The sequence below is a fragment of the Pristiophorus japonicus genome, chromosome 9 (genome assembly GCF_044704955.1).
Source record: "Pristiophorus japonicus isolate sPriJap1 chromosome 9, sPriJap1.hap1, whole genome shotgun sequence".
Taxonomy (NCBI): domain Eukaryota; kingdom Metazoa; phylum Chordata; class Chondrichthyes; family Pristiophoridae; genus Pristiophorus; species Pristiophorus japonicus.
The window spans coordinates 136,912,449-136,929,426 of record NC_091985.1 but is presented as its reverse complement, the minus strand read 5'-3'; the positions used below and the strand labels follow the sequence as shown (position 1 = coordinate 136,929,426).

Sequence of the window (16,978 nt, the reverse complement as noted above, 5' to 3'; positions counted from 1 at the left end):
GAGTGGCTTGCTAGACCATTTCAGAGGGCAGTTAAGAGTCAACCACATTGCTGTTGGTCTGCAGTCACAAATAGGCCAGGCCAGGTAAGGACGTCAGATTTCCTTTCCTGAAGGGCATTAGTGAACCATATGGGTTTTTAATGACAATCCTGTAGTTTCATGGTCACCATTACAGATACTAGCTTTTTATACCAGATTTATTTCATTAATTCATTGAATTTAAATTCCCAGCTGCCGTGATGGGATTTGAACTCATTTTTCCACATCATCAGTTCAGGCCTCTAGATTAGTCCAGTAATGTAACCAGTATGCTACAATACTCCACCAACCCCCATCCCCGTTTTTCCATTTTTCTTAATTTGTGATGAATAAGAATTTTTCATAAAAACAGTCATTTTATACACCTTAAGTTTACTTTTAAAGTACCTCAAATATATTATTTCTTGGTTGAGATGGCATAAAAAAAGGCATTCCAGTGACATCAGCAGGTTCTAGACTGGTTTTCAGTCCTGGGAAATAATCCAGGACAATTGCCTCAGCTTGCTACATGTAAGCAGGGCAGACCTTTATCATCTGCAGCAGACACTTGCAGCCAACTTGCAACATAGGTTTAGTAATAACAGTATCTGGCAAGATCACTACTTCTCTCAATTGTTATGCCTATGGTTTTCTTCTAGAACTCCAATATCAGATACTCTGTTGCCCACATATGATCAACAAGATGACTGATACATTGGTCAGCATAGCCAATACATAGCATGGCATGGCTACTCAATATCTGCACTCTGGTACATTTCCCAAAGTACTGGTGGTTGCCATGTGTTCAACCTAAAACTGTTTGCAGCTGTGAATGTGGCAAGGTTTCCATGTGTATGTTGCATCTTGACTGTGTACCCTCCTATGGTAAGGGAATGAAGGATATGCATTGAAGGAGCTGTAAGGTTATATGAGGGCATGACATGGATTTGAAGTAAATGTGGAACAGATTGACAGGCTATATTTTGCAGATGGGCTAGTCACCTGGTATATGGTACTGTTAGTTAGTTGTACCTTGCCAGACTTCTTAAAGTGTGATATCGTCACCTGCATCAGTTCTCAAGGCCTGCAGGTACTGTAGGCAGCATTCTGTTTGGCTGTCATCTTCTGACAAGCATAATGCACTATCAATAATGTTCTAACATCTTCTGGGGAGGGTGTCCTGGAGTGCCTCCTTGATTGAACTTAAACCCACCTCATGAAGCAGAATGTCAACTTTTCCAACCATTCAATAAGGTATTTGGGCATTACCATTGTACTATTGTCCGCAAACTCCATTTAATGGTACCACATTGTGTTGTCTAATCTTTTGCTCTTCCCTGCATTTTCATCCCCCTTTCCTGACCTTTATAAAGGCTGAAAACCTGTGTTATCATTTCCGAGTCTTCAAAAAGGCTCCAACATATTTATCTCCATATATGTGGCCACTTATCTTTAAATGGCCACATTCCTTTAATCTTGAGCAGCAGTTCTTTAAGGGGTTCCCTTCATTGCAAAGATTAAATTGCACCGTGATCAAATGAAAAGGATATTAATTAGCTGGCATTACTGCATTTGGTCAGATCAGCTTGCCTTTCTCCTGGGAAAGGATTTGGTCTGGTGCAGTGATTCCAACAGCCTTTCCATTGGGATCCTTAAATCAACCTTTTAAAGTGGCTATGCAAATCAGAAACAGTCCACGTGATTTGTGAAGAATAGGCAGTGTTTGACTAATTTAATTCATTTTTTGCAGAAATCACAGTGCATATTAATAAAAGAGAATGTGGTCGATGTATCTATAGATTATCAGAAGTTGTTTTGTTAGATGCCACATAAGAATCTTGCTACAAAAATTAAAATAAACGGTCTTAAAGACCATGTTGCCATTTGGATTGAGAGACAGCTAGGAGGCATGAAGCAAACAATAGGGATAAATATTTTTATTTTGATTTGGTGGGATCTGGGTATTGAGATATTGGTATCCCCCAGGGATCAGTGTTGAGACTCCTATTAATTTCCATTTATATAAATGAATTGGACATAAGCACACGGAGAACTATATCAAAACATACTGATGATGCCAAATTAGAGGGCTTGAAAAATGGTGAGGAAAAATACCACAGATTGCAGAATGAAAGAGTCAGCAGAGTGGACAGCAGATGGAGGCCCATGCAGAGAAATGTGAAAGACTGGTTAGTGAATTAATAATGAGGAGGATTGAATTCAGGATTATCACCAGAAGAAAAAAGTAGGAAGTAGGATGAATGTTTTCATAGAGAGGGTATTAGAATGCGGAATGATATGCCACATTTGGCTATTCAGGCAGACACTATAACCTCATTAAAAATGGAATAGAAACATCTTTGAAAAGGAAAAATATTAACCAATGCAAGAAATGGGATCAGCATAGATTGCTCCAGCTACCACTTACCCAGATGCAAAGGGATGAATGGCCTCCTTTTGTGCGATGATTTCTAAAGGGTAACTTGTCATCTTTAACACTCTGATCCAGAGTGCCGTATACCAGGGATTCACATTGGGAATTCAGGCACATGCCCAATTTGTGGGCCCATGATTTTCTATCCAGGAGTACAAAATATGAAAAATGATTCCTATGATTCTATAATTTCCTTGTGGGCTTGTCAAGGCTTTTTCTTGCTTGATTTGTCTCCCTTACTACCTTCTTTTAGATTCTTCTTGCTTCACAGTTTAAACATCATGTTATTAAATATTTGGTCAATCATATGACATTCAATCTCGTTTTGATAATATTTCTAGGACCTACACATTACTGCAGGGTATGAATGGTAAATCCTCAACCTGATTGTTATTGTAACAACCTGATTGTTTCTGGTCACCATATTATAAAAAGGATATAGAGGCAATGGAGAGGGTGCAGAGAAGATTTTCAAGGATGATACTAGAAATGTGAGGGTATATCAGGAAAGGGTAAACAGGGTGGGTCTTTTTTCTCTTGAAAAAAGAAGGCTGAGGGTGACCTAATAGAGATCTTTAAAATTATGACAGTTTTTGATAGAGTGGATACAGAGAGAATGTTTCCACTTTTGGGGAAGAGCATAACTAAAGGCCATCAATATAAGATAGTCACCAAGAAATCCGATAGGGCATTCAGAAGAAACTTCTTCACCCAAAGAGTGGTGAGAATGTGCAACTCACTACCACAGGGAGTGGTTGAAGCAAATAGCATAGGTGCATTTAAGGGGAGGCCAGACAAGCATATGAGGGAGAAGAGAACAGAGGGTTATGCTGATAGATTTAGATGAGGAAAAGCGGCAGGAGGCTCGAGTGAAGCATAAATGCCTTCATGGACTGGTTGGGCTGAATATCCTGTTTCTGTGCCACATATCCTATGTAATCCTATGTATTAAAGATCTATTTGCAAATTACATGGCTGGTAAAATTCAATAAGGATTCTTTCTCCTGAAATATACCAGTCACTCCATACAATCACTAATTCTGTGTGCTCTTCAATCACATCTTACAGGCAGGATCACAGTGAACTTGGGCAACTGTCCTTTCCCTTCATTATAGAATCATAGAATGGTTATAGCACAGAAGGAGGCCATTCAGCCCCTTGAGCCTGTGCCGGCTCTCTGCAAGAGCACTTCAACTGGTCCCACTCTTCCATCCTTTCAGCAAGTCAGCATGGATTTATGAAAGGGAAATCATGCTTGACAAATCTTCTAGAATTTTTTGAGGATGTAACTAGTAGAGTGGACAGGGGAGAACCAGTGAATGTGGTGTATTTGGACTTTCAAAATGCTTTTGACAAGGTTCCACACAAGAGATTGGTGTGCAAAATTAAAGCACATGGTATTGGGGATAATATACTGACGTGGATAGAGAACTGGTTGGCAGACAGGAAGCAAAGAGTCGGGATAAATGGGTCCTTTTCAGAATGGCAGGCAGTGACTAGTGGGGTGCCACAGGGCTCAGTGCTGGGACCCCAGCTATTTACAATATAGATCAATGATTTAGATGAAGGAATTGAGTGTAATATCTCCAAGTTTGCAGAGGACACTAAGCTGGGTGGCGGTGTGAGCTGTGAGGAGGATGCTAAAAGGCTGCAGGGTGACTTGGACTGGTTAGGTGAGTGGGCAAATGCATGGCAGATGCAGTATAATGTGGATAAATGTGAGGTTATCCACTTTGGTGGTAAAAACAGAGAGACAGACTATTATCTGAATGGTGACAGATAAGGAAAAAGAGAGGTGCAACGAGACCTGGGTGTCATGGTACATCAGTCATTGAAGGTTGGCATGCAGGTACAGCAGGCGGTTAAGAAAGCAAATGGCATGTTGGCCTTCATAGTGAGGGGATTTGAGTACAGGGGCAGGGAGGTGTTGCTACAGTTGTACAGGGCCTTGGTGAGGCCACATCGGGAGTATTGTGTACAGTTTTGTTCTCCTAACTTGAGGAAGGACATTCTTGCTATTGAGGGAGTGCAGCGAAGGTTCACCAGACTGATTCCCGGGATGGTGGGACTGACATATTAAGAAAGACTGAATCAATTGGGCTTGTATTCACTGGAGTTCAGAAGAATGAGAGGGGACCTCATAGAAACATTTAAAATTCTGATGGGTTTAGACAGGTTAGATGCAGGAAGAATGTTCCCAATGTTGGGGAAGTCCAGAACCAGGGGTCACAGTCTAAGGATAAGGGGTAAGCCATTTAGGACCGAGATGAGGAGAAACTTCTTCACCCAGAGAGTGGTGAACCTGTGGAATTCTCTACCACAGAAAGTTGTTGAGGCCAATTCACTAAATTTTTTCAAAATGGAGTTAGATGTAGTCCTTACTACTAGGGGGATCAAGGGGTATGGCGAGAAAGCAGGAATGGGGTACTGAAGTTGCATGTTCAGCCATGAACTCATTGAATGGCGGTGCAGGCTAGAAAGGCCGAATGACCTACTCCTGCACCTATTTTTCTATGTTTCTATGTTTCTATGAGGAGAAACCTCTTCACTCAGAGAGTTGTTAACCTGTGGAATTCTCTACCGCAGAGAGTTGTTGATGCCAGTTCATTGGATATATTCAAAAGGCAGTTAGATATGGCCCTTATGGCTAAAGGGATCAAGGGGTATAGAGAGAAAGCAGGAAAGGGGTACTGAGGTGATGATCAGCCATGATCTTATTGAATGGTGGTGCAGGCTCAAAGGGCCGAATGGCCTACTCCTGCATCTATTTTCTATGTTTCCCCATAGCCCAGCAATTTTTTTCCCATCAGGCACTTATCCAATTCCCTTTGAAAGTCACAATTGAATCTGCCTCCACCACCCTTTCAGGCAGTGACTTCCACGTCCTAACCACTCGCTGTGTAAAAGAGTCTTTCTTCATGTCGCATTTGGTTCTTCTGCCAATCACCTTAAATCTGTGTGCTCTGGTTCTTGACCCTTCCGCCAATGGGAACAGTTTCTCTCTATCTACTCTGTCTAGACCCCTCGTGATTTTGAACACCTCTATCAAATCTCCTCTCAACCTTCTCTGCTCTAAGGAGAACAACTCCAGCTTCTCCAGTCTATCCACATAGCTGAAGTCCCTCATCCTTGGAACCATTTTTGTAAATCTTTTCTGCACCCTTTCCAAGGCCTTCATATCCTTCCTAAAGTGCGATGCCCAAAATTGGAAACAATACTCCAGTTGAGGCCAAACCAGTGTTTTATAAAGGTTCATCATGATTTTCTTGCTTTTGTACTCTATTGTTGGTGTTCTCACCAGAGGCAGGTTGGGACCATAAAAGAAGCGGCGAGCAGCGGCCTGGGAGCAGCATGGAGGCTCCGACCTGCGTGCGAACACCAGCGGCAGGTCAGGCCATAAAAGCAATGGCGAGTAGCAGCATGGGAGCAGCGTAGAGGCCACATCAGGTAGCAGCACGAGCTGCAATGGCAGCAAAGAGTGACGTCATCAAGGTCCAGGTTGGTGATTGGAGCGTGGGCAGAAGCAGCGAGGTCGGGGCAAAGGAGCGGCAGGAGACTGTAGCGGGATGTGATTGGGGCCCAGAAGAGGAGTGAGTTCGGGGCCAGGGGCCCAGGGGCAGCACGGGCCAGCCCACACTGCAATATGTGTGTGCGCACTAGGTCCGTGCAGCACAGCAGGTCTCCAGTCGTCTTGGGTAATCCTTGCCACTGGACCAAGACCTAGCTCTGTCAAGCCCGTGTGGTGGCTGGTGTGCAATGGCCACCACACGTTAAAAAAAATCCATGCACAGACATCTTCCACCATTCAGGATATAGATCAGGACCTGGAATTTTAGGTCCTTCATTGGAACATCTGTGAACTTATCCTTTTTTGGCGTGGAAGCAAATTATCCTTGTTTCAAGGGACTGCCTATGATGATGACTCTATGCTTCTATTTATGAAACCCAGGATCCTGTTTTTTAACTGGTTTCTCAACCTTCTCTGCCACTTTCAATGATTTCTGCACATATACCCCCAGGTCTCTCTGTTCACACACCTCCTTTAGAATTGTACCCTTTAATTTATATTGCCTCTCCTCATTCTTCCTACCAAAATGTATAGCTTCATACTTTTCTGCATTAAATTTGATCTGCCACATATCTACCCATTCCACCAGCCTGTCTATGTCTTCTTGAAGTCTATCACTATCCTCCTCAATTTCCACCTTTACTTCTCTCAGGATCCTAGGATGCATCCCAACCAGTCCTGGTGATTTAGCTACTTTAAGTACAACCGGCCTTGCTAGTACCTCCTCCTTAACAATTTTTATCCCATCCAGTATCTCAGCTCCCTCCTCTTTCACTATGACTTTGGCAGCATCTTCTTTTTTGGTGAAGACAAATGCAACGTACTCATTTAGTACCTCAGCCATGCCCTCCACCTCCATATGTAGGTCTCCATTTTGATCCCTAATCAGCCCCACCCCTCCTCTTACAAACATATGAACATATGAAAAATGACAGACTGGTAAAGACCATCTGGTCCATCAATCCTGTCCCAAACAATTGCGATACCTCGTGTATCACAACATATACACTCCACCCCACCCAAAGCCATGTGATCTCCTGGGCGAGGCAAAAAAAGATTAAAAACCCTGGCCAATTTGGGGAACAAAATCTGGGAAATTCCTCTCCGACCCATGTAGGCAATCGAAATTAGTCCAGGAGTTCACGCTGGCCACTAAATTGCCTGCCTTCTGTAAGAGTTAATCTCCGCCGCAGCCAGAAACAAATCCAGCTTTTGCTTGAAGGAATTCAGGGAATCTGCATCCACCACATGAAGCAGCAGCTTGTTCCAGAGGCCTACTATTCTCTGTGAAAAGAACCACCTCCTGACATCTAACCTAGATCTCGACATATACAACATAAATTTGTGCCCCCTGGTCCTGCCTAACCTATTTAATTGAAATGAACTGTCAGCTGGAACACTGTTTATTCTCTCAACCATATTCCCCCCCTAAGTCTACGCTTCTCTAAGGTAAAGAGTCCCAACTCTTTTAACCTATCTTGATAACTAAAATGCTTTAGACTTGGAATTAGTCTAGTGGCCGTCTTCTGCCCCTTTTCCAGAGCCTCAATATCACCCACCATGCGAGGAGACCAAAACTGGACACAGTATTCTAAGTGTTGCCTGACTACGGTCTTGTATAAGGAAAAACAGCATACCTCATCTTATACTCAATTGTCCTATGGATACACCCCAGAAGCCTATTTGCTACAGCTATTGCTGCACGGCATAGCTTGTGTACCTTTATGGATGTATGCATTAGAACGCCCAAATCTCTTTCTCTCTCCACCATCTTTAATGCCTTTCCCTGGAGGGTGTATGAATGTTGAGCATTTGCCCTGCCCACATGCATAACACTGCACTTATCTAAGTTATATATAATTTTCCAGTCTTGAGCCCAGTCTCCCAACACATTAAGATCTGCTTGAATTAGACGAGCCTCTTCTACAGGTCTAACACTTGCAAAGATCTTGGTATCAGCTGCAAATTTGCAAATTGTGCCCCCAATCCCTGAATGCAGATCATTAATAAAAATAGTAAAAAGCAACGGTCCCAACACTGATCCCTGCGGGGCACCACTGGTGACCGGTCTCCAAACAGATCCAAATCCATCCAGGACTACTCTTTGCCTGCATCCTTCCAGCCAGTTCTGAATCCAGCTCAATATATTTCCACTAATACTAGAGGCTCTGCTCTTATAGAGAAGCCTCTTATGTGGTACCTTGTCAAAAGCTTTTTGGAAATCTAAGTAAACAATGTCTACTGGGCTTCCCTCATCCACCAACCTTGTAACTCTTTCAAAAAATACAGTTGGATTTGTGAGACAATACCTCTTTTTAATGAAGCCATGTTGGATGTCCCCAATACGTCCCTCCCTATCCAACTATTCATATATTGCATCCTTTATGATTCTTACTGCCTGTTTACTATGTATATGCCTATAGAAGTGGAGAGTAAGGCATCTTTAAATGCCAATACAACTCAAGTGAACGTTATTGCTGGAATACTTGCTTTGTGGTAAAGGGCAATGATTCTTAAACGATAAGGGGATAAGAGGTTATGGGGAGCGGGCAGGGAAGTGGAGCTGAGTCCATAATCAGATCAGCCATGATCTTATTGAATGGCAGAGCAGGCTCGAGGGGCCATATGGCCTGCTCCTGATCCTATTTCTTATGTTCTTATTTTGGTAGTAATTGTGGCAACAGATAAGGGGAGATTGGCTATTCCAATCCCCCCTAATCCAAGCTTGTTGCCTTGGAATAGTCTCACCATCAATGCTTAGTCTCGAATTGGTTGCCAGTTAGAATAAGGAACCTGAGACTACATAAGCCAGCTGGTGAAAGTTAACCCGCAGTTTGGTTCATCCCGACCTGCTGCTTCGAGCCCAAACCCACTGGCTCGCTTTCAATCTATAAAACCGCATTCTCTGCGCTGGCGGGGCAGGATTTCGGTGAAAGCTTTCATTTGAAGATCAGCAGCAGCCTTGCGAGTTTGGCTTTGGCTTCAATGTGTTTTCATGCAATTGTGATGTATTATTCTTGTAATGAAGTCGACAAAACAATCGGTAAATCTACGCGAGCCATTGGCAATCGGTGTACAAACAAGTGCCCCCAATGATGAATATGTGTATTGAAATGAGCTAGAATTGCGAGACATTGAAACTGTAATCATTAAAAATCCAATGATAGATGACTAACTTCTCATTCATTCTCAACTCATTTGCATCTGACCAATGTGAAAATAAAAGGATAAAGTATATATGAATATAAAACCCTTAATCTTAAACAGGCATAAATTGGCAGCAAAGGACGATAATAATACGTCAACAAAAATGCAGATCTATGAAAAGAATTAAAATGTATGATTGGTGGAATCCATTTTTGAGACTAGAATTCCACGCATCTGTTGCAAAGGGAGTGGGTACAAATTGACTTGCAATCTATTTCTCTTTATGTAAAAGCAAATGGGTTAAATATTTCGAGAGGGTCCATTAAGTTCTTCTTCAAAAGTTTGGCCATTTGCAACATATTCTATTGCTATGCCAGAAAGCCTGCCGGGCTTGTTATTCAGCCTGAAACATAAGGAACGAGCACCTGCTGGAGGATTTGATTGCCTGCAGAACTGTGCCCTAGAAAATAAAAATGGGAGAAGATTGGGAGAAAATAAATCGAGTAACAGAAACCGTAACTCTATTTTCTGTAACCGTACTTCGACATCGTCCCTCTATAACCGAAGGGCTGATGGACAGAATCAGTGACTTGACAACATTAAGGTGCGGTTGGGTTAGACAAATGGACGGGCTGGAGCTGCCCGAGTTCGGTGCATTCAGACCAAGCACGTATTTTAAGAAACCTGAACTCAATAATGAATGGAGATGAAAGTTTCTGCATGACCCAGACACACTTTCCGCTGGCCCTTGTGGGACTCTGATGACGACGCTGTTGGGAGAGGAGGCTGCCTCCGCCTCTTTGACGAGCAGCGCCGTGCCTCCGCCGAGCGCTCGCTTTAAATTGGGGTTACTGGAGCCCGGCTCCTTACAGAGACCAGCGCAGACTGCGAGCAGCCGGGGAAAGCGCTCCCTCGTCCCACACAGCGCGCACGCCCCGCACAAGACTATGCAATTCCTGCCTCTCCTCACCTTGTCCCTTCTGTCTGCCGTGGCAGGTAAAGTTTGCCTTTATTTTCAATCCTTATTCGCATTCAGTGGCCGCTCGGTTTCAGCACCGTGGACAGCGGATGGGTGCTGGTTACTGATCCATCCCCAGACAACCTGAACTTCCGAATGTGTGTGATTTGGTAGGGACTTGGTGGGCATTATTTTTTCTTCTTGTTGCTATTGGTAAATCGGAACAAAGTGTGACATTTTTGCTCACAGAAAAGCGCGTGTTGGCGGCCACATTTCAGAAGACCCGTTGTTTTACTGGCGTGCAGCCTCAGTGTGCTGAAATGCGAGTTATTATCTGTTACAACGGCGTGTTGCAGACAGGTCTTCATCATTGGGGGCACTTGTTTGTAGACCGATTGTCGAGGGCTCGCGTAGATTTACCGATTTTTTTTGCCGACTTCATTACAAGAATAGTAAATTTATAACAATTGCATGAAAAACACAGTGAAGCCAAAGCTGCTGCTGATCTTCAAATGAAAACTTTCACCGAAATCCTGCCCCGCCAGCGCAGAGAATGCGGTTTTATAGATTGAAAGCGAGCCGGGTTGGAAGCAGCAGGTTGTGGTTTATGTAGTCTCACGTTCCTTATTCTAACTGTATAGCGAGACAATGCGACACCCTGTGCAGCGGTTGTATGACACACATCGACAATGATTCTTTCTTTCTTTCTGTTTGGTCTTGGCAGCAGTCAGAGCACTGCCGATGGAGAGAGAGGCACAGAAGGATGAATTGGTAGGTATCAGTAATGTGTTTGCAACACCGACAGTCAATTCTCTCCGTGTCCCGAGCCGGAACCTGAGGAAACTGATCCTGTCCGCTATTTGCCCATTTAGGTGACACGGTGTATAATCGAAGCGCTGTCCAACGCCCTTTCCAAACCCAACGCTCCTCCGGTGACCTCGGATTGCAGAGACATCCTGAAGAGTAAGTGCATGTCCTTACTAACCACTCTGAGCTTACCCATTCCACAGATCATTAATGCAAAAATCCATACAGGGCTGCTGGAAAATGCTATACAAATGCTCGTGTTCTGTGCAGGTTTCGTTTAATCTGCATTCTGTGCTGAAATTTGGCGTGTGAGGGAGGTAAATCTATTCTCCTCGGGCCGGGGAAGCGACAGCCGTTAATGAACAGCTCAATTTGAAGTGTCTTTGTTGGTTTAAAACGATGATCCGATGAGATTCATTTCCAATAAGGTGCGGTTAAAGAACTATCAATAATAGGGAATGTGATCGCCTTTTATTGCTCCAATATTCTGAAGGTGGTTTTTAAAATTACAGTAGCGCTGTGTTAGCTTCTCCCCTGGCAGTAAGTGCTGGGTTCTAGGAGCCCGCGAGCTTTGCACCTTTTCACAAGCCTATTCTGTGGCGAACGGTTGCAATCCGAGACATACATGCAGGCTCTGAGGACTCCCGTGTGGTGGCATTTGGACACATTTTCATAAATATCAGCAAGATTTACACTTGCTATAAAGTCCAAATTTCGGCCACTGCATATTCCGTTTTTTTATTTCCCGAGGGCCACAGACAATACAGAGACACTTCATTCGGGATTTCCACTTTCATATTTTACGATCACTCCAGTTCAAGGAGGGTCCGTGTGTAATTGGGACATGAGTTGAGAATGGGTTGAGTAAACGCACGCTATTCGCCCCCGCGCTGTCGCCCGAAACTTTCAATGCTTCGGAATTGCAGATGGACTTGTGAGGAAGAACAAGCGACTTCAACATTTCATGGTACTCGCTCGGCCGTTTCATTTAAAGAGAGATTGAACGCAAATGACTTCGGGCTCCGAATGTCGAGAGCTGGCGATTTCTGGTTATTTAAATGTGACCATATTGCTGATGTGTGAAATACGAGAATTGGCCGCGGCTGAGATCCTGGTCATGGCACCGTGAACACTGCCTTTGGGCCCCGGGTCTTCTAACGCCAAGCATTGATTCCTTCAAATGGTCACTAGGGTTAAGATGACCAGTAAATGTAAAGTACCTTTTATATTACTCGCACTCCCACCATGTAAAATAAAGAAAAACTTGAATTTATATAACGCCGTTCAGGACTTCAGGACGTCCCAAAGCGCTTTACAGCCAAGGAAGTAATTTTTGAAGAGTAGTCACTGTTGTAATGTGGGAAACACAGTATCCAATTTGCCACAGCAAGGTCCCAGAAACAGCAATGTGATAATGGCCAGGTAATCTGTTTTACTGATATAAAACCAGAAAATGCTGCCGGGCAGGTCTTAACGTTCCAATTAATCTAATGAGAAGTAACATAAAATGAGTTTGACTTTCACACAGTGAAGAATATAACAGAACTTGTGTCCATATTCAATGAGATGTCCTATCTCCTGATGTAAAGATGCTTAAATCTTTATTGTTACATCCTATTCCAGGCGGGAAACATAAAGTAATAGAAAATAAAAATGAGGGAGGAAACAAACAGTATGAAGAGGAGAGACACCTTGAGGAATCTGAAAAGCGTCACTATGAAGATAACAGAAGACAGGAAGCAGAGGAGGGGCACAGGGGAATGTATTATGAGGCAGAAAAACACAATGAAGGTGAAAGTGAGGAAAAACAGCATTTCAAACGAAACCATGATGAAGAAAAAAGCGAAGAGAATAACAGTGACGAGGATAGCAGGAGTATGGAAGACTTCAAACCAGTAAAAAACATCCGCCATGTCAGAGGTCATTCAGATCAAGAATATCTCAACTACAAAGAAAGAAGATATGCAGATAATAGAAATGAGCAAGATGAAGAAAAACACAGGAAACGAGGACACAGTGAGGAAGATGGTGAGCAAGAGGAAAAACACTCACAAAAAGCACACAGTTCTGAGAATACAAGCAATGGGTCCCATCAAAAACGGCCTCATGAACATGACAGAAGAAGTGAAGAGTCATCTGAGGAGGATAAACAAATTGGTTCATATGGACATTCAGAAGAAAGAAGATACAGTTCTGAAAAAAGATACATTGACATAGGGGCAGAGGGATCTGATGAAGATCTCAATAAACAAAACAAAAGAGATAGCCATTATGAGCGTAAGAAATCTGACTCTCACAAGTCAGAAGAGGAAGATAGTGAAGAAAGAGAGAAACGACATAATGGTCGCAGACACTATCACAAAAGAAACAGCTATGGTCAGTCTGATGAGGATAGGAGAAGTACTCACCAAGAGAAGAACTCTGGTAAATCTGATGAATCCAGCGAAGAACTAGAACACTTCAATAACATTCATAATTACCTCAAGAGAAATAACAGGCAGGAAGTATATGAAGAACATAAACATCATGAGGATAAAATAAATGGACACATGAGGAGTAACTCAGAGGAATCAGATGAAGAAAAACGACACCAAGACAAAAGGACCTATAGTGAAGAAAAAATGCACTATAGTGAAGAAAAGAAACACCACAGTGAAGAAGAAAAGAGACATCATAATGGGAACAAGATTCACCATAGTGAAGAAGAGGAGGAGGAGGAGGAAGAGGGAAATAAGTATCACAGTGAGGAAAAGGGGCATTATAATGAAGAAGAAAAGAGAAATAATCACAATGAAAAGAGACACCAGAGAGAGGAAGACACAGAAGAGAAATATGGGAGCAATGAAAAAAATGAAGAGGAAGAGAGAAACACAAAACACTTTCCAAAAGTGCAACGGAGTTGGTGGAAGAAAAGGCAGAGTATGGAGGACGGAAATCCTGGCAGTGAAGAAGAAATAAAGTGCAGCAAGGAAAGTCACTTCTCTCCGGAATATGAAGAACATGGTGAGAGGTGGGAGAAGAGACATTATGAAAAAAGACACGAGGAGGAAGACCAGGGGCAGAATGAGGAAGTTAATGAAGAACAGGCTGTAAGACAAAACCTTGCCCATGATTTCCAAGGGAAAATGATGTACGATAGAATGGACAAGCTGGCACAATATCTGAAATCCAAGAAAAAGTCAATGGAAATCCCAGAACTTTATGATTTTGAGGAAGGAAAGGAACAGCAACACCATGAAGAGGGGAAAAGAAATATGAACCACAGAACACTGACTGAAGAAGAGGTGAGCCAACTGATTATTTTTCTTTTAATGAAAGAGAGTAAAAATCTTCGCTAACTTACATTTCTTATTTTGGATGAACTGATGGGTAGGGTTATAGGCAACAATTGATCATTTTCACTTTGCAACGTAGCTGATTGATTAGTGATCTCAAATAACATGATGGACACTAAAATGATACATTAATACATGAATATTATCATAACAATTTATAAAGCATTTTATAGCTATAATTTAACATCAGTTTTTTAAAATGTTGTAACCACTTAATTTGATCTCAGATATTCTCCCAATAAGTATTTCATAATAATTTATCATTCTAACTCTTAGAACTTTAGTAGCTTTTGGAATCAAAATTAAAGTCATAGTATGTTTACCTTAAAAATGTACTGATTTATACATTTTCTATCCAATATATTTGGATATACTTTAGAATTTTCAAAGCAAATTGTTGTGGACTTTTTTTTCTGAAAGCAAATACTTTGAAAGCTGAAAATACTCAAAAAGTTAAATATGATTTAAAGTATGCTTTAAATAATGTGTGTGTGTTTGCAGACCTGATGTCACCAAATTAAATGCTAATTCCTGTTTATTTTAATTGAATATGTATTTGTTCCTCATTTAAGGAGGTATTATCTGCAGGTTTGTTAATGTGAATGTTCTTTAAAAAAAATCATGATTGATAAGATAAGGTTGAGTTATTAATTATATTAAAGATTAACAATATGGATTAATTTCAACTTCAGTTGTTGTTGGCCTGAGGAAGTATCTTAACGGTAGATTCTGTGTAAAGTTTAAGAACATAAGAACATAAGAATTAGGAGCAGGAGTAAGCCATTCAGCCGCTCGAGCCTGCTCTGCCATTTAATAAGATCATGGCTGATCTTCGACAACTCCACTTTCCTGCACTGTCCCCATATCCCTTGATTCCCTTAACATCCAAAAAATCTATCGATCTCTGTCTTGAATATACTCAACGACTAAGCCTTCACAGCCCTCTGGGGTAGAGAATTCCAAAGATTCACCACCCTCTGAGGGAAGACATTTCTCCTCATCTCAGTCCTAAATGGCCGACCCCTTATTCTGAGACTGTGACCACTGGTTCTAGACTCCCCAGCCAGGAGAAACATCCTTGCTGCATCTACCCTGTCAAGCCCTGTAAGGGTTTTGTATGTTTCAATGGTATCACCTCTCATTCCTCTAAACTCTAGAGAATATTAGCCTAGTCTACTCAATAGTTTGGCAGACCTACATTCAGATGGAAGAATAATAACATTTTGGAAGCACGTGGAAGATGCCCTTGCTGAGCATCTTGGAATAAACCTTCACCTTGGTTATTATTAATCATAATGATTAAACAAACAACTCTATTAACTGTTAATTCAGTAAGACAAATTAAATAATCTTGATGACAAGGATTGTTATGCACACGCAAAGTATTATAGATATATAAACACTTGGCACAACATTTTGAAACATGCAAATGAAATGGTCATATGCAAACTGCAATGTTCTTGTGTCAAATAACACTTAAAATAGACAAAGAGTGCTGGGGGTGAAATTGGATAGCACCCGCTTAGTCTGGCGGCTAAGCAGGCCGTAGGAAAGGAACCTTGTGCCGGAACAGGTAGGCTTGACGCACACTGGATATCGGACCTCGGGTTCATTTAAATTAGACTACTGAGCTGCGGACACCTGCTGCTCATTCCTAGGCAGCTTGCCGGTGAAGTGGATTTAAACTTCGGGCTGCTGCCTTGCCGGCAGAGGCCCTCAGGTAGGTCCCACTGGGGGAGTGGGAGGTGATCGGGAAAGGGGGGAGGTGATCGGCAGATCATAGCATAGCATAGCAATTTATGGCATAGGAGGAGGCCATTCGGCCCATTGTGTCCGTGCTGACTGAAAAAGAGCTATCCAGCCTAATCCCACTTTCCAGCTCTTGGTCCATAGACCTGTAGGTTGCAGCACTTCAAGTACTTTTTAAATGTGATTAGGGTTTCTGCCTCTACCACCCTTTCAGATAGTGAGTTCCAGAGCCCCACCACCCTCTGGGTGAAACAATTTCTCAACTACCCTCTATTCCTTCTACCAAATCTATGCCCGCTGGTTATTGACCTCTCTGCTAAGGGAAATAAGTCCTTCCTGTCCACTTTAGCTAGGCCCCTCATAACTTGATACACCAATTAAGTCTCTCCTCAGCCTCCTCTGTTCCATAGAAAACAACACCAGCCTATCCAATCTTTTCTCATAGCTAAAATCCTCCAGTCCTGGCAACATCTGCATATTATCCTCGATGGGTGGAGGCGATTGGCAGGGGAAGGAGGTGATTGGGAGTGGACTTAGCAGGTGGTCTTTGCAATCAGGAGGAGCACTTCTGCTCCTTCTGGTTCCACATTCAGGTAAGTATTTTTTTTTAAATGAATCTTTTTGGTGGCAATCTCCAACGGTCCCTTTAAAGACCGCTGGTTAGGCTGAATGTGGACTTGGTTATCCTGAATGCAGCCGGGATTGGCTGCATTCAGGACAGCCCAATTTTGGGAAGGGGTCCTGAAACAGGCGTTAAGCCCCATATTTGAATATTCAAAAGCCCAACATGTTTCAGTCACAGGCCCTAGACGCCACTATGGAATGTGCACACTCACGCCACCAACCTTATTCAATGCTTATGTGTCCATTTTGTAGCTGTAAAAGGGACGCAGTATCAATGAATTTCTAGGCCATTGTCTTATGAGGAAAAGCTCCACCAGCCCAACAGCCCACAGAGCAGG

General features: G+C 42.5%; 1 protein-coding gene across 1 annotated transcript in view; it reads left to right on the top strand.

The window, feature by feature from the left end:
* The window catches only part of chgb (chromogranin B), an 85,225-nt gene that overhangs the window by 51,517 nt on the left and 16,730 nt on the right, over positions 1-16,978 (top strand). The window contains exons 3-5 of the mRNA XM_070888789.1: positions 10,850-10,896; positions 10,998-11,088; positions 12,556-14,216. Coding sequence (XP_070744890.1) covers positions 10,850-10,896; positions 10,998-11,088; positions 12,556-14,216 — 1,799 coding nt within the window. The remainder of the gene's footprint in view (positions 1-10,849; positions 10,897-10,997; positions 11,089-12,555; positions 14,217-16,978) is intronic.